At 39.2% G+C, this 25,373-nt stretch overlaps 1 protein-coding gene across 1 annotated transcript in view; it reads left to right on the forward strand.

The window, feature by feature from the left end:
• Positions 1–25,373, forward strand: part of abcb7 (ATP-binding cassette, sub-family B (MDR/TAP), member 7) — a 60,119-nt gene that overhangs the window by 22,803 nt on the left and 11,943 nt on the right. Inside the window, exons 6-15 of the mRNA XM_079629837.1 lie at positions 4,153–4,421; positions 4,567–4,655; positions 4,750–4,837; positions 13,220–13,394; positions 15,182–15,339; positions 15,901–16,064; positions 16,702–16,831; positions 18,763–18,934; positions 20,733–20,836; positions 24,444–24,551. Coding sequence (XP_079485963.1) covers positions 4,153–4,421; positions 4,567–4,655; positions 4,750–4,837; positions 13,220–13,394; positions 15,182–15,339; positions 15,901–16,064; positions 16,702–16,831; positions 18,763–18,934; positions 20,733–20,836; positions 24,444–24,551 — 1,457 coding nt within the window. The remainder of the gene's footprint in view (positions 1–4,152; positions 4,422–4,566; positions 4,656–4,749; positions 4,838–13,219; positions 13,395–15,181; positions 15,340–15,900; positions 16,065–16,701; positions 16,832–18,762; positions 18,935–20,732; positions 20,837–24,443; positions 24,552–25,373) is intronic.

Raw genomic sequence — 25,373 nt, forward strand, 5'->3', positions numbered from 1 at the left:
TGACACTCATGGCAGAGGTAACAGCCATAATGAATGGTCGTCCATTAGTACCTGTGTCATCCGATCCCCAACATCCCGACTTGCTGACACCAAGTGCCCTTCTCACTCAGAAAATCTGTCCTGTCTCTATTCCACCTGGAGACTTTGATCCAAAGGACTTGTACCGGAAGCAATGGAAACAGGTGCAAAGTCTTGCCAACTCATTCTGGAAACGATGGCGAGAAGAGTATCTTGCAACCCTTCAACCAAGAAGAAAATGGCAAGCAGATCAACCAAACTTAGCCATTGGTGACGTTGTTCTCCTAAAGGACACTCAGGTCAAAAGAAACGAATGGCCTACTGGACTTATTGTGGACACTTATCCTGGTCGAGATAAAAGAGTACGTAAAGTAGATGTACGAATAATTAAAGAAGGTACTGCTAAGGTGTACTCAAGGCCTATTTCAGAAATTGTGTTATTAGTTAAAGGATAATAGTGATATAGCAGTATATCAGGCGGGGAGTGTACTGCCCCCTTGTGGAATAGCTATTTGTTTCTTGAGTTTCTTGTATTTTGTCCACGCAGAGCTACCGTAGTTCAGTTATTCTCCTAACAGTCTCTCAGCAAGTCGATCTCCAGAGTGTTAAAGTTTGTAATCTACTATTTTGGTCCCTGAAAGATATCTGTCTGTAAGTATTTGTTTGATAGTGATCTTAGCTTCCTTTAGATTCCGAATTTAGTCATTTTAGCATGTTTTCTATACGTAATTTGTAAGGAATTATGTGGCGCTAGTACTGTTAGCATTCCTATGGCATTTTCCATTAATATTAGCATCGTGCTAATGCGATCGTTTTTTGAGGGTTTTAGTTCATTCTAAGCTACTTATTTTATATTTGCATTGTACATTCAATCTTTTGAGATTGTAATATGCATTATCTTTGTTTCTGTATGTTACAGTTTTACAGTCTTTCCAGTAAAACTCCCTAAAAGAGCAAGACGCTTCCTGGTTCTTTATTGGAGACTGTCAGCTATCTGTAAAGCTAGTTCACACACACTAGTAAAGGCAGAATAGTGTCTACTAAGGCTATACCGCCAAAAAAAAAGAGAAAACATCAGACCTTATGAAAAAAATAGGCAAATTACTATGTGACATCAACATGCATTTATCATTCTTGCAATCACCAAATTGGATTCAACAGTTCTCCTCACGAAACGAAATTCATTTCAAAGACAAATTTGATAAGAACATTGTGGAAATTACTAACATAACAGCAAAACTACCCTAAAAGCTCAAACTTACCCAAGTAAAACCTTTGACATTTCAATCATTAAATTAAATGAGTCGCAGGCTATCATCAGATAAAGTGCAGCCAAACTCACCATGATGTGTGTTTACGGTGTATGTCTGCAGTGTTGTCTCCAGCGGGGGAAGGGCTTGGGCAGATGATATAATCGAATATTTCATTTTTTAAGGTGATTATCATATATTTTTACATATCACCCAGCCCCAAGTCAGAGTTTGCTTCTGTTGAAGTTGTCAGTGTGCAGTGTGTGCCACCGAATGGAGCCCAAGTGCATGTGTTTAAATAAAGATAAACGAAGATAATGACTAATGGTAACTAAACACTTAGCTAGTCATTGTCTTAAAATGAAAATTCACTGTCTTCCCATAACTGTGTATTTTAATGAGAGCCATTAGGTCCTGTGCACACAGACCATTAAATGTTTCTTCGTGCTGCTGCTTGTGGGATGTGTGTGTGCACAGATTATCTGTGCAGAATTTGTGTTGTTTGATATTGTATTCAAGGCACTATTCATCCTGAAGCTGAGAATGTGGTGCTCTGAGAGCGGTTTTGTATGCCACAAGCAAATAAAACCTTAATCGGATCGATGTTCAGGTCAAGTTCATTTTTGACCCTTGAAATCTCAGTTCTAACATCATTTTAAAAATGAACTAATCAATGATCATAAACAAATTCTTCCTTAATTCTTCAGTTTTTTTATTTACATGCATCTAAATCAACTGACAAGTTAACCTCATTGGTCGACTAGTAGGTTGTTGGATGACTAGTCAACTATCTTGACGCATCCATAATAAGAGTATTTAATACTTAAGTCCTTTCTTCGTTATTCGTAGTTCAAAATAAGTAACAGTAAAATGTCCAGCACAGCTGTGAGCGACGTTTAGATGAGTATGTAAATATACGTTGTGTGCTTTCCGAAAGGTTAAGGAAGCATCTTCAAGTTCAGGAATCACAATTTAATTTATAATTACAACTTCAACTATAACGCAGCCCTCCAGTGTGTTCGTGTTCGTGTCTCCCGAGCACTATCACCTATTACCAGTAGTGTAGTCATTTTGGACAAGCCATTAGCCACGTTTCCATTACCCTTCAAATTGCGTAAATTGAAATTACGCCCAATGGAAACACGTCAATTTCGCAAAAATTCGCATTTAACGCAAAACATTTTTTTTTACGCTCACGTGAGGTGGTTTTTCAGGCAGTTTCGAAAAAGGAATATTTCGCAAAACTGCAATGGAAATAGATTTTTGCGCATTTACAGGTCACCTGACGTATGTAAAAGTCGATAATTCTTTAAAGATGACGCGGTGTGTTTGGACAGAAGACGAGACAGGTTTTTATTAAATTCATAAAAGACAAAAGAATTACAGGAATACTGGATTCTAAACGACAAAAGAAATGCCACAATTTATCAAGACCTCGAAGCAGAAATGAGGGAGAAACACCCAGAAACTCCTCATATGCGCCGCTCTCAAGTATAAGGGTCTTTCCTTGCCATTAATGCTTGGATAAAACGTACGTCTCCTTCGATTAATAATAATGGCCGCACTGGTGGCTGCGGGAAAAATTACGTTTCCGTCGCATACCATTGGCTAATGGATTTCGTAATGGTTTTGTATCGACATTTAGAAAATATCGCAAAAGTTTTGCGCAAATCTGTAATGGAAACGTTGCTATTGTTTGTGAACCATTTGCGAAAGGCTTTTGGACCAAGCAGAATCCTCTTCCTCCTGTTTGCTTGTGCTTCTTCATATTATGGCATTTTATGCTTTAGTACAGTAAAAAATTACATACAGCAGCACCTTTAACTTAATAACAGCCAACAGCTTAACAAAGACCGTTTCCACCTGGTATTAACATGAGTTTTGGTCACAAGTGGACGACGCTAAATACAGGTGTAAATGGGGTCTAAAACATTTTGAGCCTGTCCACCTCTTCCAGACATAGGTAGTCGAAAACGCATTTGACCGGATTGCTTTCGTTGTGTAAAAGCTCATCTGGTCAAATGTGTTCAAACAGCCGCAAAAGACCGTTTACTCTCCGCCTACTGACCTTTCCAACACGTGTGTTCGCCGTGGTCTTGCTCTCAGGTTGTGTGAGCTTATTTCGTCCATTAGATTGAAAGATCTGAAAAAACACACACATTTACCCGTCCATAGACTCTTCCCTTGGAGAAATCAGGACAGTGAATGTGTCTCCCTCGTCTACTTGTGATCCGATCGACCAAAATGCATCTTAAAGGAACACTCCACTTTTTCCATTTTCCAACTTAAAGTTTTGATATTTTTCATATTTAAACCTTGACTCTTCTGTAGTTACATTGTGTACTAAGACCGATGGAGAATGAAAAGTTGTTTGAAAAATTGAATGAAAAGAGAATGATTTAAAAAAAAAAAAAATCGTGATTAAAATTTAAATTGCAATATGGACCAAAAAACATGATATTTTTTGTAATTTCGCACAGCCCTACTCTACTGTGAGTCAGATATACTAATGGGTCAAGAAGAGTTTAAACTGCACCCGTGTGTGATGGGATGTTGGCTGGTTTAATGAGGCTCTTGAGTGAAGAAGTACACTGTTGTCTATGACTGTGAATATATTCCCTGAGGCTTGTTAACATGCATACATGCAATGTTAGGCTCTTCATATTTGTCATTAATGGGCTTAAGAGTGCCCGACTGCCTCCAATATATTAGGATTTATTAGAGGCAGTCGACTCTGCCAGTTGTCTCTGCCACACGCAGTGACTCCCTCTGTTTATCCAGCAACTACGTAAATGAACTGGCACACACTCTTTTCTGTACTTTTAAGTTTATATTCTGTTGGCAGTATTTCATTGACCGTGTGTGTGTGTGTGTGTGTTCTCAGACGGTGTTTCCCGTTGCGGAGCGGCTCTCTTCAATGAGCTGAGGAACGCAGTGTTTGGGAAAGTGGCTCAGAGCTCCATCAGGAGGATCGCCAAGAACGTCTTTCTCCATCTCCATAACCTGGATCTGGGCTTCCACCTGAGCAGGCAGACCGGAGCGCTGTCCAAAGCTATTGACCGCGGCACTCGAGGAATTAGCTTTGTGCTCAGTGCTCTGGTCTTTAACCTGGGGCCTACGCTCTTTGAAATGATACTAGTCAGCAGCATTTTGGTAAGTCCAGATGAAATGTTCATATAAAACCACAATTCGAGTGCAGCTACATTCATGAAGAATAGCTGCTCTCTAGAGACTCGATGTGTGTCATGCATATAAACACATGTTGCTCTCTCAGTAACCCACAGCTGTTTCTTTGCAGTATTATAAATGCGGGGGTCAGTTTGCTCTGGTCACTCTCGGGACGCTCTCAGCGTACAGCGTATTCACGGTCGCTTTTACACAATGGAGGTACTGTACCTGTCAAATAGCTGCCGTTGTTTGTTACATTAACTATCTGCATTGTATCTTCTGTTGTACTAATCACTCGTCTGTCTCTGATCAGGACGCGCTTCAGGATCGAGATGAATAAGGCTGATAATGAGGCTGGAAATGCTGCAATCGACTCTCTCCTCAATTATGAGACTGTTAAGGTGCGTCACATCATAATCTGCATTGTCACTGCAACACTTGTGACATGCCTGTGTAAAGTCAACTTTGTTGTTTGCTTGTTTTCTTGCAAAAAACATAAGAGGGATTGCATTTAGCTGGATCACTAATTGTCTGCCATGTCATACTGTCTCAGAGAGGCACATGTGTGGTTTCGGTTGCTTACAGAGAAGATGATATGAGCCGTTTGTGTCATTCAAAGGTTTCATATTCAGGCAGTCTCTCCACTGGAGCTGCTCCAGTCAGTTTTGTGATTAATCACGATTATAAGTTTTGAGCAAAATAATCATGAATATCAGTTTAACCATTATCTATATATAGATATATTGAGGACCCCCATGGAAACGAGATGTTTCATCTCATGGGGTTGATCCTCTAATAAATGTTCATAAATATATAATATAATGGTATATATTATATACCATTATCGTGCAGCCCTAATCTGAGTGGAGGATTTGAGTTACGCACAGGCCATATATATATATATATATACAGTATATTAGTTGCAAATGAGACGTATGTAGTTTTCAACTGCTTTACATTATGCAAACTGGTAAAACCTTAAAGGGGTCAGCATGCCGTTTTAGTGCATATGTCTTTAAATGCTAATGAGCTGTGCTCACCCCGCCCCTCTGTTCTGTGTTCTAGTCTATACAAAAGCAAATAAGTGATCAGATTACATAACTTATTCCGGCATAATATTGAAAAACATCAATTAGAGTATTTATAGTCTTGAATCATATGCATTTGCAGGATGTAAACAGTATTTTGTAGGTATTGTTACCATTCATGTTCATGCAGTTATAACTGGTTTTTTTTTTACATTACTTCTTAATCAGTAACAGACACTGTTATAAACCATATACAAAAGTAAGCTTAGTGTAGTATTACCACGTTAACTTTAACACCTGTGTACACATTTTTTAATAACACCATAACACGTTTCATTATAAACGTGGGATAATGAATTATATTGAGAACGTCGTACATAGAAAACATGCCGTAATGTACTCTTAGTGTAAACATTAGCCGCATTCATCGTGAAGCGTGCTAGCGATTTGCAAAGGTTAATAAAACGTTACACTCTTCCTACCTCTTCTGGAGGTGCAGCAGAAACACAAATAGTTGGTAACGTTACCGATCCTTCTTTCAAGAGCAGCTTCTTAGCAAAACCAGCTTTATACTGATCTTCGTTTGTAAAGCAGTCTGGTGAAAAATTATTAGCGCAAACAAAAAAACATTTTTGTTGATTGTGGGGAATATTCCATTAAAAAGCAAAACTCAGCCACTGCGTCTTCTGCGGTTCTGATTTAGGAACATCAGAATGACTGTGTTCGTTATTACAACCGAGAGCAGAACACCACAATCGCTGAGACGCCATTCTGCTCATCGACAGTGCTCCAGCGTATCAGCAATGACTATGATTGACAGCTCGGTCACGAGCGAGGGCGGGTCTGTGTTGAAACACTGCTGTCAATCAACAATCGTGGGAGGGGCGTCGATTTTGTGACGCCACAAAATCGAACAGCTCAATTTGAGACAGGGTAAAACATATAAGGAGATTTTTAAGAAAACACTGGATGGATTTTTATCATTTTATGATGGTTGTGTACAGGCACTGCCAACACACATTTCAGTGCAATCAACTAGTAAAAGTGCATGTACCATTATATGACCACTTTAAGAAGCTTCTCTCAAAACCATAAAACGTGTCAAATTAAATTCCTAATATTAATTCCAAATTATAAATTTTTACTTTGTATTGAAGCACAGAGATTGCAATGACTGCATTTATTAATCAACCATGATCGCTAACAATATGCTCGAGATTCATGTTTGGATTTACAGTTCATCAGAGAAGGTTCGCTCGCACATTTATTAGCAGCAACTCGCATACGCGGCCTCATGGAGACTCATGACACTTTCCATCGAGCAGAATTGCACAATGAACTTCGCTAAACTTCAACATGTTTGTCAGTGTTAACAGATCATTCAAGCTTTTTTTGCAGCGCAGAGAGAGAGCGCGCGTGTGCATGGTTGCCAGATTAAGAAGATTAAGTAAAACATGGCAGAAAATGTATCCATTTATGTGAAAATCCCCATTTGGGGGATTTAATCTCTTGACATCTGGCAACCCCAAGCAGGACCCGATAGTGGAGGCTTCTTCCCAATGCAATATAATGGAAATGTCTAAATTAGAAAACGTTTTCGAAACAAATCATCAGCGGGGCAAATATTGCAACGGTTATTTTTAATGAATCGAGAAGAGATTAAAGATTATGATATAGGTGATTGTCACGAATAGAACACAGACTTGACTTCGGTTACTCGATTCATATAGACACTGTTGTCACTAAGGTCTTTTTGGGAATCATACCATTTACTAAATGTGGTTGTCGGTCTCAAACGGTCACCAATTATGTTGGATGTAACATAAACGTTGGTAAAACAAATCTTGCTCCATGCTTAATCTTTCCTCAAAGTAGTGAGAACGACAGACGATCTGCATTAATAGACACAGTTTTAGGTAATAGTGGCCCACAGCCAGGGTCCGAAATCAACACCCGCCAAGCGCCAAATGCGGGTAGATTTTCCGTTTGGCAAGTAAAACTCAAGAAGCTATCCGCCACACTGGCGAGTGAATGTTTATCATACCAAAATAGTAATAATAAAATGTTCGGACACTCGGGAGGTCGTGAGATATTGCATTTAAACTGATAATCGCGTCAAAGCAGCTGGTACACGGCACGACTGTCCTGCACGAATTTGATCCCGAGCCGGCGGCAATCACGTGAGCTTTAGCGCTAAACTCACAGAGCTTTCAATGTTGCAGGCAATTAGCTTCAGATAGAAAAATGACAGAAATATGACACAGCCATTCCTTTCAACATAAAAACTTGTGTGTGACTGTATGCGCACGCTGTGTGCTGAGGTAGCCTATAGCCCCATCGATCTAGCCTGTGACGTGGTTGTGTATGATTTGGCAATAGGGACAGCCTATACGCTGGTGAAAATCGGGCAGAGTCCCCAAATTTTTTTAACATTTAAAAAAAATATAGGGTGGTCGGGAGTAGGGTTGTAACGGTATACCGGTATGGCGGTTTATCACGATATTGACATGTACGATTATCATATCGTGAATATTTGCTTATTACCGGTTTTGGAATAAAAATTAAACCAGATCTCACATGCGCGCAACTTCTTTCCACTTGAATGCTTAGACTCCACATGTGCAGCGGAGACAATGTCTGAGACAGCGGCTGGATATTCTAATCTCTATCCCCGCTGACAAAACAGTTAAAATCTGCAGTGTGGGAATACTTTGGGTATCCGAAAAACGAACGCGCAACGCAGGGTTTTCCTTGAAGATGGATATCCAGTTGTGTCCAGAAATGTTGGCGAAGAATGGCTGTTAAAGGAGGGAATGCGTCGAACATGTTCTCCAATATTCGCGAACACCATCCCTCCCTGCAGATAAAGTTTCATTTATAACTTAAGGCCGTGTTATTTCCGTGTTGCTGAGGGAATTTACAAGATAACGCAGATGTCACGTAAAATGCGCGATTTGATATATGGATGAATACATCTAAAATATAGCTGTGCAATAAATCAAATCGCTATATGAGCGTGTCGATTTAATATACAGTGTAAAAAATGTTATATACTATAAACCTGTTTGTTCTGTGTCATACAGTAGATATATACACTAGATGTCGCATTGGCTATATATCTGTATATATCTACGGTTCTGTTTAATAAACCATATATTCAACCAAAAAACCCTATCTGGTTTCATTCATTTAAGAGTCATTGTAGCTGATGATGATTATAATAATAATTATTTAATACCGATGATGGTTTAATACCGTGTACCGTGAAACCGTGATATTTTCTGAGACGATTATCATACCGTGAAAATCTCATACCGTTACAACCCTAGTCGGGAGATGCTCGTAAAGCCTGGAACACACCAAGCCGATGGGCACTTTTTGACTAAGTTTTCTCAGTGTGTTCCGCACCGTCGGCTGAAATTGGTCCTCGTTGGCTTTGTTTCGGCCGATTTGACATGTTGAATCGGCGTCGGTGAAAGAGGGAACTCTGATTGGTTGTTCAGCTTACTGCACGATAATAATAGCAAAACAGCGAGCAAAGTCAAAACGGTACAGATAGAAGGCTGTTCTAACATGATGTTCTCGACATGATGCTGTCCAGTGTGTCTGCGCGCGCAATAAGTGGGCGGGCAATATGCTAATGTTTCGTCTTGATGTCACTTATGACTCGTTTGAAAAGCGATTCATTTCATTGACTCCGAGTCGACTCTTACTTTTGAAAGACAATAACTTTATATACGGTGCACTTTCATATTTAAAACTTTGCAGGATGTTTTCATTCACTTAGAGCTGTGTTACACACTACATGAAAGGTAATTTTCAAATATCCATAATAGGGGCCCTTTAATTGGCACATAAAAGTTACTCTTTATATGCTTTTATATATCTCTTAATATACATGTATTAGTTTTGTATTGTACTGCAAATTAATATCACTTAAGTTTCCACATGCAATGTTGTTCAATTAGACACATTTGAATTAATCAGTGAATTATGCAGTCGTATAATATGTTCTAATCAGTGAAAGGTGTTGTGTCAGGAATACTTCAAGACCTTTACATAAGTATCTTATTTCCTAACAGCTGTTGTGCTCCGTTTCTGTCTCAACCCTCAGATCTTCTGCCCTTCATCTCATCTGTTCTGTTCAAGAGCAGATATATTTTGTGCCAAGCTTTGTTTTCTGTCAGTGCTTGTTGATTTAATGTCACTTTAAGCCAGTGCGCATGCATAATGAGATCTCCACCCACTCCAAATCCGTTACACTAGCACCTTTATCTGTCTGTTCCTCTCTAAACACCCATGCTGACAGCACTATGCACGTCTTTAAAGAAGCCACACTCGCCAAACAATCCTTGCTCTGATAATTGGCACAGTCTTGGCTGAGTTTGATGAGCTGTAATGAAGTGTTCTGAATGTCATGGCAGTCCAGGAGAGCTGTCCGTCATGTGTTCATAAAGGCGCTGAGATTATCGTCGTAATGCTAACAAGATGCACCATCTATCTCCTTAACACCACAGTAGAGAGAATATATACCATATGCCGTGCTAATATTAAGACTAAAAGCTCAATTTTGTGATATATTGCTATTATATAACATTCAATAAGCAAGAAGTTAGTACTCTGTAATTTACATTTTAGACACAACTTTAACAGTTACTGTGTCTATTTTTGTTTTTATGAAAATCAATCTCTACGTCTTCGAGCTACACACAATTTTAAATTAATAATTTGAGTGAAATTGATACATTATGTAGAGGTCATCTGGTCCCGATTACCAATTAATTTTTCACATTTGTTCATAGTGCATTAATGCTAACACATACAACTTTAAAATTTAAAAATGCGTTCGTAAATGTTGAAATTATGTCAATGAGCAATACTTCAACAGCATTTATTAAATGGTAAATGGACCCAATGGCCCAAAGCGCTTTACATTTTGCCTCACATTCACCCATTCACACACCGACGGCGGTCGATGTAACATTAACCTTAATGTTACAGATGGACTCTTATTATAAAGTGTTACCATTTCATATAAATCCAAAGTCATGCTTCAAGATGGCCATCTTTAAATATCTTCACACAGGCCATAGCATTGAAAATAGTTGTGTATATATATTGTATTTTCACTCTTTATTTGCTTTTATTTTAAAACACTTGACACTCAACTCAACTTTTATTTATAAAGCACTTTCAAAATCATTCAAAACTTACAAATGGACCAAAAAATGGTCCATAAGTATTTGACAACTCCAAAATTACACAGAAATTACAATAATTCTAAAATGCACAAAAAGACATCAACACATGACACCAAAAATCAGGCAAATAATCACTCACAGGTCTCAGACCCAATCAGACGTTAAAAGCTTGATGAAATAAATAATGATTATCTAATCAAATATGTATTACAGTGACGATAAGAAAAGAACTGAAATCAGATGCATTTCCTATTTGTTTGTTTCTGTCAGCTGCTTGAACATATCAATTAGCTTTAAATGACCAGCTGGATATAAACTAATGCACACAGATGGCAACAATTGTGACATTAAATATTTAGGTTGGACTTGCGTGTATTTTTGTCCCACTTGCTAATGTATTAATGTTAGCGTCCTCTCAGCCTCGATGGAAACATACTGCTGTTCTACTAATGCAACATCTAGTCAACAAATTAATTACTTTATAATCATATGAAAGCATGTACTGTGGTGTTCTGTGGACACACGGTTTCCGCATCTAAGCGGAAGTGTCCCGCTCTGTGCAGCGTACAGTCTCGCGTGTCAAAAACTCCACGAGGCGTCAGTAGTTGCGTTTCTATTACAGATTTGCGCAAAACTTTTCTGAATTATTTTTTATTAAAAAAAATTCTTCTAAATGTAGACCAAAAACTATTGCGAAATGACTGCGTTTGGATTAACCGATGGAATTATCTGACACAGCGAACATTGTTTGTATTTGAATGACAAAAATCTCGTATTGCGAGTCATTGACGCCTGCCGACGGCAACGGTACATTGCAAAATGAACTGCAATAGGTTATGATTGCCCTTATTTAATTAAAAACTGGGTTAATGACCCAACCAAATGGCCGGAGGTGTCGTTTCCAGACATATTTTGTTATCTGGTTGAATCTCCATGTATGACATGTTTGTACCGGTAGCTGTAGCGGTAACATTAGCCTATCAACTTTCGTATATGTTGCATACTATAACTCCATAAAACCTTGTCACTTGTACGTATGCTTCACTCCAAACTATTAATCATTTTGTAAAACGGTGATCAGTAGTACGAAGTTGGAAGTCCGAGGGACTGTGCTGACCGTTATCCCTAACTCACAGACTGCAGTCTGTATTGAGTGTAGACCTCGAACTACGGTTATGCGTGTTTATTAGGAAGGATGTAGAACTTCAATTCATAATTAGTTTGTTTATTGGCGGTACAGAAAACGACACGGCCAAACGACCGTGTATTTCAATTAGCGGCAAGGCAATGTTTTCCCCCACGGGCTAAATTCACATCACGTGACTGGGCGTTCCCAGACCAACCGTCTGTATGTATTGCAGTTTTGCGAAATAATATTTATTTTTCGAATTGCCTGAAAAACCACCTCATGCGAGCATAAAAAACTTTTTTGCGATAAATGGGAGTATTTGCGAAATTGACGTGTTTCCATTGAGCGTATTTTAAATTTCAATTTGCGCAATTTGAAGGGTAACGGAAACGTGGCTAGTGCTAGTTTTTATTTCGCCTCTAGAGGCCGCTCTCGTACTGTATAATGACAGCAGCCGCTTCTCTTCTCAGCCGCTCCAGTAATGGACACAACCCGGAAAAACTCTCAGTATAGATGTTTGCCGATAACAGATTCTTTCAGCAGCCGATAAATCGGTCGACCTCTATAAGCTTTATCATTAGGCCAAATGTACGGCCATATATTAATGTGTTGGTGGAGAAAAGCAGTGCTCAGTTTTTAATCTTGGTTGCTCTGGTGCTCTTCGTAATCCTGTCTCTGTCCTCCACATAAACAACAGGCGCTGTTTATCGCCACACCTCTGTTTGCCACATTTCAGAGCTAATTAATTGTGGCGCACTTGTATTTCCGAGCCACACACTCTCTGTGCATCTGTCTTCACTCCCGTCACTCTCTGCTGAAGAGTCAGATGTTTGAGCCACTCGGCCTCATCTTTGAGCCTCTGAAGGCATTAGCCTGTGGTGTACTCAGCTGCTGATATTTGGAGAGATGCAATTGTAGCTTTAATGACATCTGGATGTGTGATTGAGGCATCAGCAGCATGTGGCATGGGTGCTGTTACACGCTTGATTTCACATCCCAGAGGCCTGAGAACTGCTTAGAAGATGACAGACACTTAAAAGGGTTTTTTTGTTTGTTGGTTTATTGGTTTTGTTGAATAAAAAAAAAAGATTATCTCATGTTTCTTGTAGTACATTGGCATGAAAATGTCATAGTATATGAATATAATCATATACTATGGTTTTTATCATACTATATTAGCATAATAAATGCCATGGTTATTACCATTTGATGTCTTGTTTTTTTTGTAATGGGCTTTGTATTCATTGTATGTGATTCCAGTCAGTTCTACAATATCAAGTAAATTTCAAAGTGACGTATTTGCTCTTACAGAATGTCTTTCATGTGACTCCTTGTGTTCGAACAGGTCATTGTCATGACCTTTCTTTAGCAGCCGTTCTGTTGTGCTCTTTTCCCAAGGTCTTTTTCTGTTTCTCTCTCTTTCAGTATTTCAACAATGAGAAGTATGAGTCTGAGCGGTATGATGGTTTTCTGAAGGTGTACGAGTCGTCCTCTCTGAAGACGACCACTACTCTGGCCCTGCTCAACTTCGGTCAGAGCGCCATCTTCACCGTCGGCCTCACCGCCATTATGGTGCTGGCAAGCAAAGGCATAATGGCAGGTGAAAATCAGTGATGGCACATTTTCAGCACTAGATACACAAGATAGCTTTAGGGCTGTACTGAAGTCTTTTACCTTAATGGGTTCAAATTCAAATGGTTTGTAGTGCTTCATCAACATGCAGTTGTACAATGATAAAGCATGTGACGTCACCGTCGGCCGGAGTGACTGCGTTTGCACACACACACTGAGTGGCAAAAACATGCCACATCTAAAACGGGAAAGAGTTTGAGATTGACTGCACAACTAGATTTGACAAGAAATCTGAGGTATATTTTTACAGATTGCCGAAAGCTACTAGCCTGGGTTTCCCCATACTGCCTTTGCGCAGCCCGATTTTGTTCACGCTGAAAGGCAGTCTGGAGACCATGGACCAGATTTTCGCCTCGTTTAGGGAACCAATCACAGAACGGGGAGGGAGCAGCAAGACGATGACGACATGCGACACAACTAAGCAGTTTGTTTATATCTATGGATTCAACATGGCAGCAGACGCGATTCACACGAAGCTACCTTTTGATGCAGCCTTAGATATTGTTCTAAGTAGTTTAGAACGCAAGTTTATTTTGAAAAAAGAGCAGCTTTTGGCGTCTCTACATACGTCGTCTGGTTTAATGGAAACGATTGGCTATGAGCTACGTACAGGCGCATTTGATAGACATTCTTAGCACCCAATAAACGGCGCCGGGCATTCGTAAACCACACCTCAAATACGAGAAAATGCACATGTGGTTCCCAGACCCAAGTCTCAACGAGAATTGGGTCTGGCGTTAGCCAGGCTAGAAAGCTACAGAACAGAGAAGCGAATGGATCACCGTAATTCACTGAAACAACTGGATCCAGCCAGTGAAACGTGGTTTTGCAGTTATCTAGTCAATATGTTGAATTTAGGGGTAAAAGGAAGTTAGCCTGGTCCTACCAGACTCTCTGACATTTCATTTGTACAGAGAGTCTGGCCTCTCTCCATTGACGAGCGTTAACTTCCTCGTAGGCGGGTACTCTGTAGAAGTTTAAAACTATTGGATCTGCCCAGAGCCACTCTGCATCTGCCATAACCAATCGCTAACGTTTGGTCGTGACGTATGACGACTCAAGCTAGCGCACGACCTCAACATCATCGTTCTCAGCCACTCCCTCTGTTCGCTGATTGGACCGGTAAAAAATGTATCGGGGAAAACCCACGAATACACCGCAAACCCAGATGACGTACTGAAGGGAAATGAAAATTGAGCGGAAGTACGTAGGAGGGCGGAGCCAGGCTAGTAAAATCACACCCTATATATTGTATTGACAACTCCTCAATTAAAAATGTATCATTGTATATGCTGCGTAAGTGGATGTTTCTAAATAAACACTGACAATAAACTAGGGCTGGATGATATTATGATATATATAACATTGATATAAGTGATCTCCCCGGATTTAGACCTACCTATATTGTATTTATATAAAGCGATCACAGGCAAATTTGCTTTGTGTTTCCCCGGTGTTGAAATCAGGCTCATACAAATGTCAGGAAACACGATTCCTGGATGCATGTCAATATCCATGATTACTGGATCTTTGGCAAGTTGTAAGGAACACTTATATCGAGTCCAACCTTTAGTTTAAACTGAGAATCATTTGATTCACTGGCGTTTTCGCAGTTTCCCTGTTAAATGCAGTCATGCAGCCGCTCTTCTGCCACTCAGTTCTGTCGGGAAAGTGACATCACTGCATATAAAAGCAGGTGTAAAGGTGTTTGTGTAAACGGGGTGTAACAGGTACTCTGGCTTCTTTCTGCTGTAGGGACCATGACTGTGGGGGATCTAGTGATGGTGAACGGGCTGCTCTTCCAGCTCTCGCTGCCACTCAACTTCCTGGGCACCGTGTACAGAGAGACCAGACAGGCCCTCATCGACATGAACACGCTCTTCACGCTGCTCAACGTGGACACTAAAATAAAGGTGTGTTAGGCCTTTGCTTCGATGTTTGCGGAGTTATTTTATGTGAAAGGAAAACCCTGTGAATGGTGCTTTAGCCGTTCTAAAACCCAAGAGCTTTTTAAAATACCATGACGAGCTTTCTTTTATATTTGAATATTACAAATTGAAGCTCTGAAGCACGTCGTTCGTCCTCGTATTCGCTTTGATTTCGAAAACATTTGAGTGTTTCCTGTCTTTCATAGCGTTAGTGGGGGAGGTTGATGAATCTCATTCTTCGTTTGGCTAATTTCAAATGCAGCCTGTAATTACCGTGTATAAAATCTGTCCGATTGTTCGCCGCGATCAGTAATGGTTTTCACCGCATGACAGCACTGCCCATCAAGCCATTATTGTGAGACCCTAATTTGATTCCTCAAATAACGCATCTGTGTGTAGAATTAGAGTAAATGTGCTGAGTGCTATTGTTTTGACGACGCCATTTTTGTCGTTTGAGAAGAAACTCCTCTGTTTCAAGCCTCAAAGCGTAAACTTCAGACTGCTAAATGTGTTTTCTTTCTTCTTTTTAACCTCTGTGTCCTGAAGGAGAAAGAAATGGCCCTGCCGCTGCTCGTTGCTCCCCAGGAAGCCACCATCAGGTTTGAGGATGTGTATTTTGAGTACTTGGAGGGACAAAAGGTGCTTGACGGGGTTTCCTTTGAAGTCCCTGCAGGGAAAAAGGTGGCCATTGTTGGTGGCAGTGGATCTGGGTAAGTGCTCCAGGAAAGATTTACTTGCGTTATATTACCTCCAGCTTTCACTGAACTTCTGATCTTGGCACAATAGGGTACAAATTGGAGCCCTTTTACTTAGAAATACAACAAAAAAAGGCAAGAGTTCTGAGAACTATTAGATATGTTTTATTATTGCCGTTTAAAACTGTGATATGATTGAAATTTCCTCATTTGAATGCTTTTTCCAGCATGGCAGGAAGTCAAGTGTATAATCTCATACCATTTGTTTTACACACAATTGTCATCAGCATTTGTCAAGCTTAACCCTGTTACCAAAGTTTTGAGAAAAAAATTAAGCAAATTTGTAAAATTTTATCAGCAAATGCCAACCAACATTTAAAGTATACTCCCGGCTAAGCTCTTCTCTGTTCAGGGGTGAACAGAAGTTTGAAACGGACAGTTTTCATAGACTACGATGCATTTTCACCGTTTTTTATATTTTAAGTTGTTAACAATGTACTGCATTTAAAACTATGCCAATAGCTGATATAAACTGACCTGTTGAAACAACCGAACAATTGAAAAGTCCTATTTTGTACGCAGTTCTTGCAAAGTGTCTTTATGTTGGTCACAGTTGAGACAGTGCTTTAATAATGTTTTTAATTTCTTCCAGGAAGAGCACAATTGTCAGATTGCTCTTTCGTTTCTACGAGCCACAGCAGGGCAACATCTACATCGCAGGCCAGAACATTCGTGATGTTGGTTTGGAGAGCTTGAGGAAAGCTGTGGGCGTCATACCGCAGGTGAGGGTTTGCCCTTCACACCGCCAGCGATAAAGTCACATGATCCCGTTCAGATTAATTGATGAGCTGAGGACAAAGTGACAAAGTTGAGATATGTTTAACTTTATGCAAATGAAGAGCGACTCGGCTCTTTGTCAGTGAAGCGCACATGATCCGTCACAACATCCTCTAGTGACGGTTATTTTAGCGGTCAGCAACTTTCCTATAATTTATGATTTGTCTCTGTGTACAAAACCTGAATTGTTTGGTCAACCCAGATAGACTTGTGCTTTCACTGCAGATAAACCGCTGCGATGGCAAAGAGCACTCGCTGTTTCTCATTCATCTTTCATTTTAAGCATTTTATGTATGGATTCCATTTATATTTATGGTATGTTTAGATGACTATGTACTAAAAACATTGTTTTTTCTTCGCTTTTTTTGTTCGTGTACAGACGACAACGTTGTCAAAGCGATCCCCGTTCACAAAAGCGACTAAAATCAGTAATGGCTTTGAAGCCCGATTTCAAAAGTTTGCGTTGTTGTGTAAATGAATGGCCAAGACGCATAAAACGTTTTCAGTTTTTAGTTTTTCCCTCAAATATTTGTTTATAGCGGCGATAAAACTGATTCGCTGTCTACAGTAGAGCTGCACGATTCTGGATAAATGACCATCACAATTTTTTTGTTTCAAATAGAGATCACGATTCTCACAAGATTCAACAGACAACTAAACAAAAAAACATGTAATTTACTAGAGATTCTGACAAAATGTTAAGATGTTTAAAAAAGAAATCGGTTTGAATGAATAATTCAATTACTTGCTCATAAATCCTTCACTTGTTTAATTTACTGGATGAATCGGCACCTTTAAATTAAAGGGGCTATATGGAACTTTCCCCCCAAAATAAACGTAACAATAGCCTTTTTATTTTACCATTTATGACTCAAACATCTCCTGATGAGCATACTGACACCTTGTCTGCTCACAGTGGGTGCACCTATAAGCCTGTATCCTATTTTTCCTATTTTCTGTCGGGTCGGATTTTTCCTGCGCTGTCTGCGGATGTGACGTCAAGCGCGTTCATGTTAAACGTTTCAGATAACTCAGAACACTTATCTCAGACAATATATGTATTTGACTGTTCTTACCTCTGTAAACATAATGTTGACCTCCTTGCAGCAGATGACTTGTGGAGTGTGCACGTACAGACGAGCGCTGAGAGAGCGAGCAGAAAGGAAGAGCAGTTCTGTTTTTTGGCCACAGGTGTCAGTCGCGAGTTTAAATTTCAGAAAAACGCATATAGCCTCTTTAATGATTCAAAGACAAATACATTTTTTAAGTCACTTGTCGCCACCTATTGGCATAAGGATGTAATTGATACGTCTATTAACTGCTCTATTTTGATCGCTACTGTAGACATAAATCAGTGTTTATATCCGAACTATAAACTTTAATCTCAGAACTTTTGATATAATTTGAACATTTGTAACACGGAAATAATGATTCTGTGTTTGTGAAGCCATTTCATGCATGACAACTGCTTTCTCTGGTTCAGTGACAGCGTGAACGCAGAGTTGAATGTTCGCTATGATTGGACTTGTCAAAGGTTTACTAGACAGGCGAATCGTTGTCATTTAGGAATAAGATCGCGTGGGTCTTTGCATCGAGATCGGGATCTTTTATCGTGCAGCTCTAGTCTACAGCATGTAATAACATCCGTGAATGTCATTCTCAAACATTACTGGAAGTGTAAACCGCTTAAGAACTATCAGATGTAATTATAACCTCCTTAAAAAACTATTAGAAACTAGTTTCTAAGTAAGGTACCATGGGAACCATAATCAGACTTAATTTGAGGCTCAGGAAAAATAAATTCCTGAAACTTATTTTTATGCCATGTTGTTTTTAAAAGCATCTACTGAGAAATCAAATGTAAATATAATTTCAGGATGCTGTGCTTTTCCACAATACCATATTTTACAATCTGCTGTATGGAAACATCAACGCCACAGCAGAGGACGTGTACCAGGTGGCCAGACTTGCAGGAATCCATGATGCCATTCTCAAAATGCCTCATGGATATGAGACGCAGGTCGGAGAACGAGGCCTGAAGCTCTCAGGTACACACCTCATTCTTTGTGTCAGGAGTATTTAAGAAAAGAAAGACTATATCCCTAAAGAAGTAGTTCACTTTCAAATAAAAATTTCCTGATAATTTATTCACCCCGATGTCATACAAGATGTCCATGTCTTTCTTTCTTCAGTCGAAAAGAAATTAAGGGTTTTGAGGAAAACATTCCAGGATGTTTCTCCATATAATGGACTTTAATGGAAACCAACGGTTTGAAGGTTCAAATGTCAGTCTCGACACGATCCCAGTCAAGGAATAAGAGTCTTATCTAGCAAAACGATCTGTCATTTTCTAAAAATTAAAAAAAATGAAATACTTCTTAACCACAAATGCCCATCTTGTACATCTCTGAATGGGCCACACGTTACGTCATCACGTTGGAAAGGTCACGCAAGACGTAGTCAGAAGTACCAACCCAGTGTTTACAAGTTTGGAGTAGGAGGACTGTTCAAAGTTATTGTATGTTGAATGACATATTTATAAGTATTTGGGTGCTTCCACACCTGCCTCATTTAGTTGGGTTGAATCGGTTGAATTTAGTTGGTTTGTGCAGGTGTGAATGCAGCAATCGCACTCGGGTGCGCACCAAAAGCGGACCAAACAAGGGTACCTCCTCGGAGAGGTGGTCACGGTACGCTTTCAAACAAACTCTGGAGCCGGTTGGATTGTGGTGAGAACGTGATCCGACCTCGAACAGACCCAACTGCCAAAGAACTGCGCATTTTGGACTAAACCAGCTGCCGTTGTCAGTGCATTGTCACTGTTTAGCAACATTAATGCACACCTCCTCCTGAAGTTACTCGCCGCGTGCATTGCATAAAACATTATTTTTAAGCCGCATCCTCGCTTCATTCTCAAATGTTATTGATTGCCTAAAGTGGCGTAGACAAACTATATAATAAACTATGAGCAGGGATACAATCAGCCCACGCAGTCGTCTCTCCACAGTAAAAAGCGGCGTGTTGTCTGCCGGGTTTCCTCCTCTGTTTACTTCCGGGAGTTCTGTTGGAATTAATTGGAGTTAATTCTGACGGAATTTTCCTGTACGTTAATTCTGACAATCGAAGTGCAGTTATGAAAATACGTTCAAGACACATCTGGCCAACGAGTGATGTGGATGTTGTCACGTGACTGCATTTCGGTTCGTTTCATCCACTGATTCGGACCGGAGTAATCCGTGTGGTGTGAAAAGGAACCAAAACGCCAAAAAAATGCTACAAAGTATAATTTTTCTCCCTTGGTCCGGACCAAATGAACCGAACTACAGATGTGAAAGCACCCTTTGTGTCAGTTTATGGTTTAAAATGGTCCTTACGTGTGCATATCCTGGATGTTTAATGATGTCTTGCGTGACCTTTCCAACTTGATGACGTTATGCGTGGCACATCTCAGAGATGTACAAGACGGGCATTTGTGGTTAAAAAGTAGATAATTTATATTTTCTTTAGAAAATGACCGATCTTTTCGCTAGATAAGACTCTTATTCCTCGACTGGGATCGTGTCGAGACTTTGAAGCTGCACTGAGACTGACATTTAAACCTTCAAACCGTTGGTTGCCATTGAAGTCCATTATATGGAGAAAATCCTGGAATGTTTTCCTCCAAAAACCTTAATTTCTTTTCGACTGAAGAAAGAAAGACATGGACATCTTGGATGACATCGAGGTGAGAAAATTATCAGGAAATTTGTATTTTAAAGTGAACTACACCTTTAAAGAACACCTTGGGTTTAGAGGACTAGGGTTGGTTTCTTCCTGAGTGATCTGATGCATGTTGTGTTGTGACAGGTGGAGAAAAGCAGCGTGTGGCCATCGCACGGGCGATCCTCAAGAACCCCCCCATCCTGCTGTACGACGAGGCCACGTCTTCACTAGACTCAATCACTGAAGAGGTAAGAGCTTTGGACTCTTTATCAATTAAATAGGAGATTCCTTAATAGCAGGTATGAAAACACAGTTGCACAGTACTGTCTATCTACACACAAAAGCACACAAGCTGTGTGAAATTTCCAGCTTTCCGTGTGTTCACTGTTATACGGTAGGGGGCGCTATTACACATCTTCTGAAAGAGTGTTGAATCTCCACATCAGAACACAGATGCGAAGAAGATGCAGAAGCAAGCGATCTTATGTATGCAGAATTATATGTAAAATATTGTGATCATCAGTTTAAACAGCAGATCAATCAAATTTGCCTAATGTTACTGAATGAAATGTCGAGAAGCTGTAGGACTGTCGATCTACTTCATCTGTGTTTTGATCATCGTTCTGAATCCCATTAATGCATGAAGCTAGAATAAGCTTCATGCTTATTTTTTTTTTACATTTTTTTTAATATATAAAGAAGAAAATGTTCTTTCTTTTGATATATTGCATTTTCAGATATTTATACAACTAAATATCCTGGGGACCTTGAAATTTGTGTGACAATTATCAAAAATGCTGCCGGTGGCTAACAACTCTTTCCCTCTCAGCGTTTTTGTAAAAAGTTAACGTAACTCACAATGTAAAGAGTTGAGAAAGGAATCAGGAGCCGGATTCACGAAACATTCTTAAGAATAAAATTCTTCTTAACAGCTTCTTTCTAATTTAAGAAACAAGAAAAGTTTTTGGGAATACAAAATATTCTTATATTAAGGACAATCATTCTTAAGACAACATTTAAGGAGTATTCATATTCCTGAAAATAATGCTCTTAAAAATAATCGTAAATAACTTAAAGTTAGGATAACCACCAACCTGTCTAAAATCCCCAAAGGTAAGATGTTTAATGACTTTGTTGGGTTGTCTTAAAGATTAAGCATCACAACATAATATAAGCTGCATATAATACATATTACTAGTACCAGGAATGTGGACAAGGACACCGATGGATCATAGAGGGAACGCGTATACATGTTCCCTCTGGCCAGAGCTAGCGAGGCAGCACACAGATACAGGACGCATTCACTGTAGAAAGAGCGCAGCGCAAATTAATGGGAAAGACCTCTGCATTTTGACACTGGCCCTATTAATTTTAACTTGTCAGGGTGCATTAAAATCTCAGCGCTGAGTGATTAAATCCCATCAAGCTAGTCGGACAAAAATAGTCTGTGCACTTCTGATATCTGTGGTAATCTGCAGGTGGTGCAAAAAGGTGTTTTTCATTCGGTAAGTCTTCAGCAGTACCCACCTTTCAATCTAATAACACCAAAGCCAATAAGCCATTCATTTTCTTAAGAAAAAAATTAAGATGTTTTGAAGAAAATATTTGAGAACTTAAGAAATTTCTTAAGTGCAATTCTTGAAAAATTCTTAAGATAAATTCTAAGAAGTTTGTAAGTGTTCTTATCATCAATCACACACCTCCCCCCCCTCCTCCAAAACATTTTTTTTTCTTGCCGATCCAAAAATGATCCCAACTGTGAGATTTGTGATGCGTTGCACCACTAAAATACACAGAAATATGTCAAAATATTGTGTATGTCTTCTGTGAACATAAACAGTTGAGAGAAAATACAATGTGTAACAGTAAATTCGATCTGTGCATTCGGTCGTAAAGGGATCGTTCGCCCCAAAAAAAAAAAAATCTGTCATTAATCACTCACCCTCAAATCATTTGAAACCTGTTAGACTTTCGTTCATCTTTGAAACACAGATAAAGATATTTGAATGAAATCTGAGAGATCTCTGTCCCTCCATTGACCGCTATGCAACCGACACTTTGACACTTCAAAAAGTTCATAAAGAGATAAAGAAACTAATCCATATAAATCGACTGGTTTAGTAAAAATGTTCTGAAGAGACATGATCTGACATGATGAGATATGATGAACAGATTTAATTTAGGCATTTATTTACATATGTCTAAAATGTTGGGGTCATACTATGTTTATTTATTAAAAAAGGGGTTTTCAAAGTGGGGTCCGTGGCCCCCCAGCAAGTAAAAAAAAAAAAAAAAAAAAACGTAAAAAAAATTATATTATTATGAGAATTGTTATGAAATATCATTATAATAATTTGTCGCATTGCCTATCTGAACGTTATACTTTTAATGCTAATCTTTTAGAGATTAGGTGACCGGCCAATCAGTCTGACATATATGCCAATTTTATGCCGGTCAAATGCAGTCGGGCGCCGCATGATTAACATCGCGCAACATCAGCATCACACACGTGCACACGGAACGCACATGTTGGAAACCTCGTGAATTATGGCCGTTTCACACCGCAAGCGTGAGCGGCGCGTATTATTTTCAGCGTGGCGTGCATGTTAATCAATGAGTGCGTTCACACCGCGAGCAGGAGCGTCGCGTGAGCAGCAGTGAAGCGGGGGTTTGTTGCGCTGCTCACGCTCAATTAAAGTGAAAGCACACTTTTGATGGACAAAATAAATATGATTTCACACAAAAAGTGCCTAAAATGCACATTATTTGCATGTCTAGTGTGTTTTAACAAGAACTGGAGTAGGCTATGTCAGAAAAGAAAATAGATATATTTATGAATTTTACCCATTTAAACTTGTTTTTATTATTCAGTTTGGGTAAAAGTATATGGTGTTTTATAAAAAAATATATAGAATTTGTGTGTGCTGTAAAGTGGTTAGAAAAAATGAAATCGGAATCGGCTAACATCTGTATCGGCCGGTCAAACTCAATGAGAAATAGGAAACGGCCTAGGAAATTGTAATCGGTGCATCTCTATAATCTTTCTGATTGGCTGGTATCAAACACCATCACATAATCTGATGTTCACAGATGTTTTATTTATTTATGTCTACATTTGCCGTAGTATTGTCGATGGGTTCAATCACACATCCTGCAAAAGGGGGCCTTGGCCAGAACCTCGTGGTTTTTGGGGGGGCTCGTCATGGAAAAGTTTGGGAACCCCTGTATTAGAATACAATGTAACGGGTTATGAAAACAATAACTAATTTATATATTTATTTATTTGCAACTGAGCCAAATTGTGTCAGGGCAATTTGAACCATTGGCTCGACCGGGCCGTTGAGCCCTGAACGAGTTGAGTTTGACCTCAATCCAGCCGGTCAGACAGGATCTTGCCAGATCGAGAAGGTTCTTGCTCTGTTTGTGCAAGACTAAAAGACTAAACCCATTTGGTTTATCTGCCTAATTTTAAAAAAAACTATTTAGCAGTGTAGATCCACTAGCAGATCTGTGAAGAAAGAATATCTGCTCAATACTGCTAGTTTTGTGAAACTTCATTTGATATTTACACTAAGCTTTTTTATTTTCATGAGGCTTTATGCCTTATTATAGTCAAGGAAGTGTTTGCTCGGTTGGCTTTCTTCTGTTTTAATGTATCTTATTGTCGGAAGGTCTTCATATAAATCCTGTCAATCATATCAGAGCTTGTTATTGCAGAGAAATGTTGCTGTCGCGAGGCAGACGGTTTCTTAATGAAAGAAACATCTGAAAAATATCACTTCAACCTTGCAGACTCATTCAGAGGAGTGAGGATAAAAGAGAAACAACACTTTTTTTTTCTCATTTTCTTTGCAGAATATAATGACTTCCATGAAGAAGATGGTGAGGGACAGAACATCTGTCTTTATTGCACACCGGCTGTCCACCATTGTGGATGCAGATGAGATTATTGTACTAAACCAGGTAAGCTCGCCTGAAGCCTCTTAATATGTGTGACGGGGGGCGAAACATACAGAAATCACAGGAAGCCAATGCAGAATTCAAGAATGGTGTCAAATCTGAAAAACTATGAAGATTCACATTTTGCAATGCATTCAACTCTGAAGCTACAGGTCAAAAGTTCAGTCAATTTTAAACCCTGACCCCGGTGGCTCTTGACCTTTTAAAGGGCAGCCAATGATTATCTGTCAATTTATAACGATCACCTAGCGAGTTACATTACAAGGAGTACCGTACTTATTATTTACTCTACAATGTGCGTGTAAAAAATTCTAGCTATAAATGTCCACTCCTTTTTATTCTGTGGTTTGAATGTATGCAGGAGATATGGTTATATATAGGGCTGCAACTAACGATTATTTTAATAATCGATTAATCTGTCGATTATTTTTCCGATTAATCTGATTATTAAAAAAACCATTCATTTCCAACCCTTTATTCAAAAATAGAACTGACAGTGCAAAAAAATCTTCAGAAAGTGCACAAACAGGCTCGGCTCCTTGAACATCCCTGAGCTGTTAAAGTATTTTAATTTTTTTATTGACTAACTCAAAAAACATACACGTGCTTTACATCTGCCAAATATATAGGACTTTTTTTATTTTTACAAAGTGCACAAAAAGATGTATATTTTTGTTTAAGGGACCTGCGCTGTTAGAACAATAAATCATTTTTAAAAAATAAAGAAAAATACAAATCAGAAAACTTAACAGGATTTGTTTAAATGTCAGAACTTGTTCTCCACACTACACTCACAGACGCACACACTCACAGACACACACACTC

The sequence above is a fragment of the Phoxinus phoxinus genome (genome assembly GCF_949152265.1).
Source record: "Phoxinus phoxinus genome assembly, chromosome: 12".
Classification (NCBI taxonomy): Eukaryota; Metazoa; Chordata; class Actinopteri; order Cypriniformes; family Leuciscidae; genus Phoxinus; species Phoxinus phoxinus.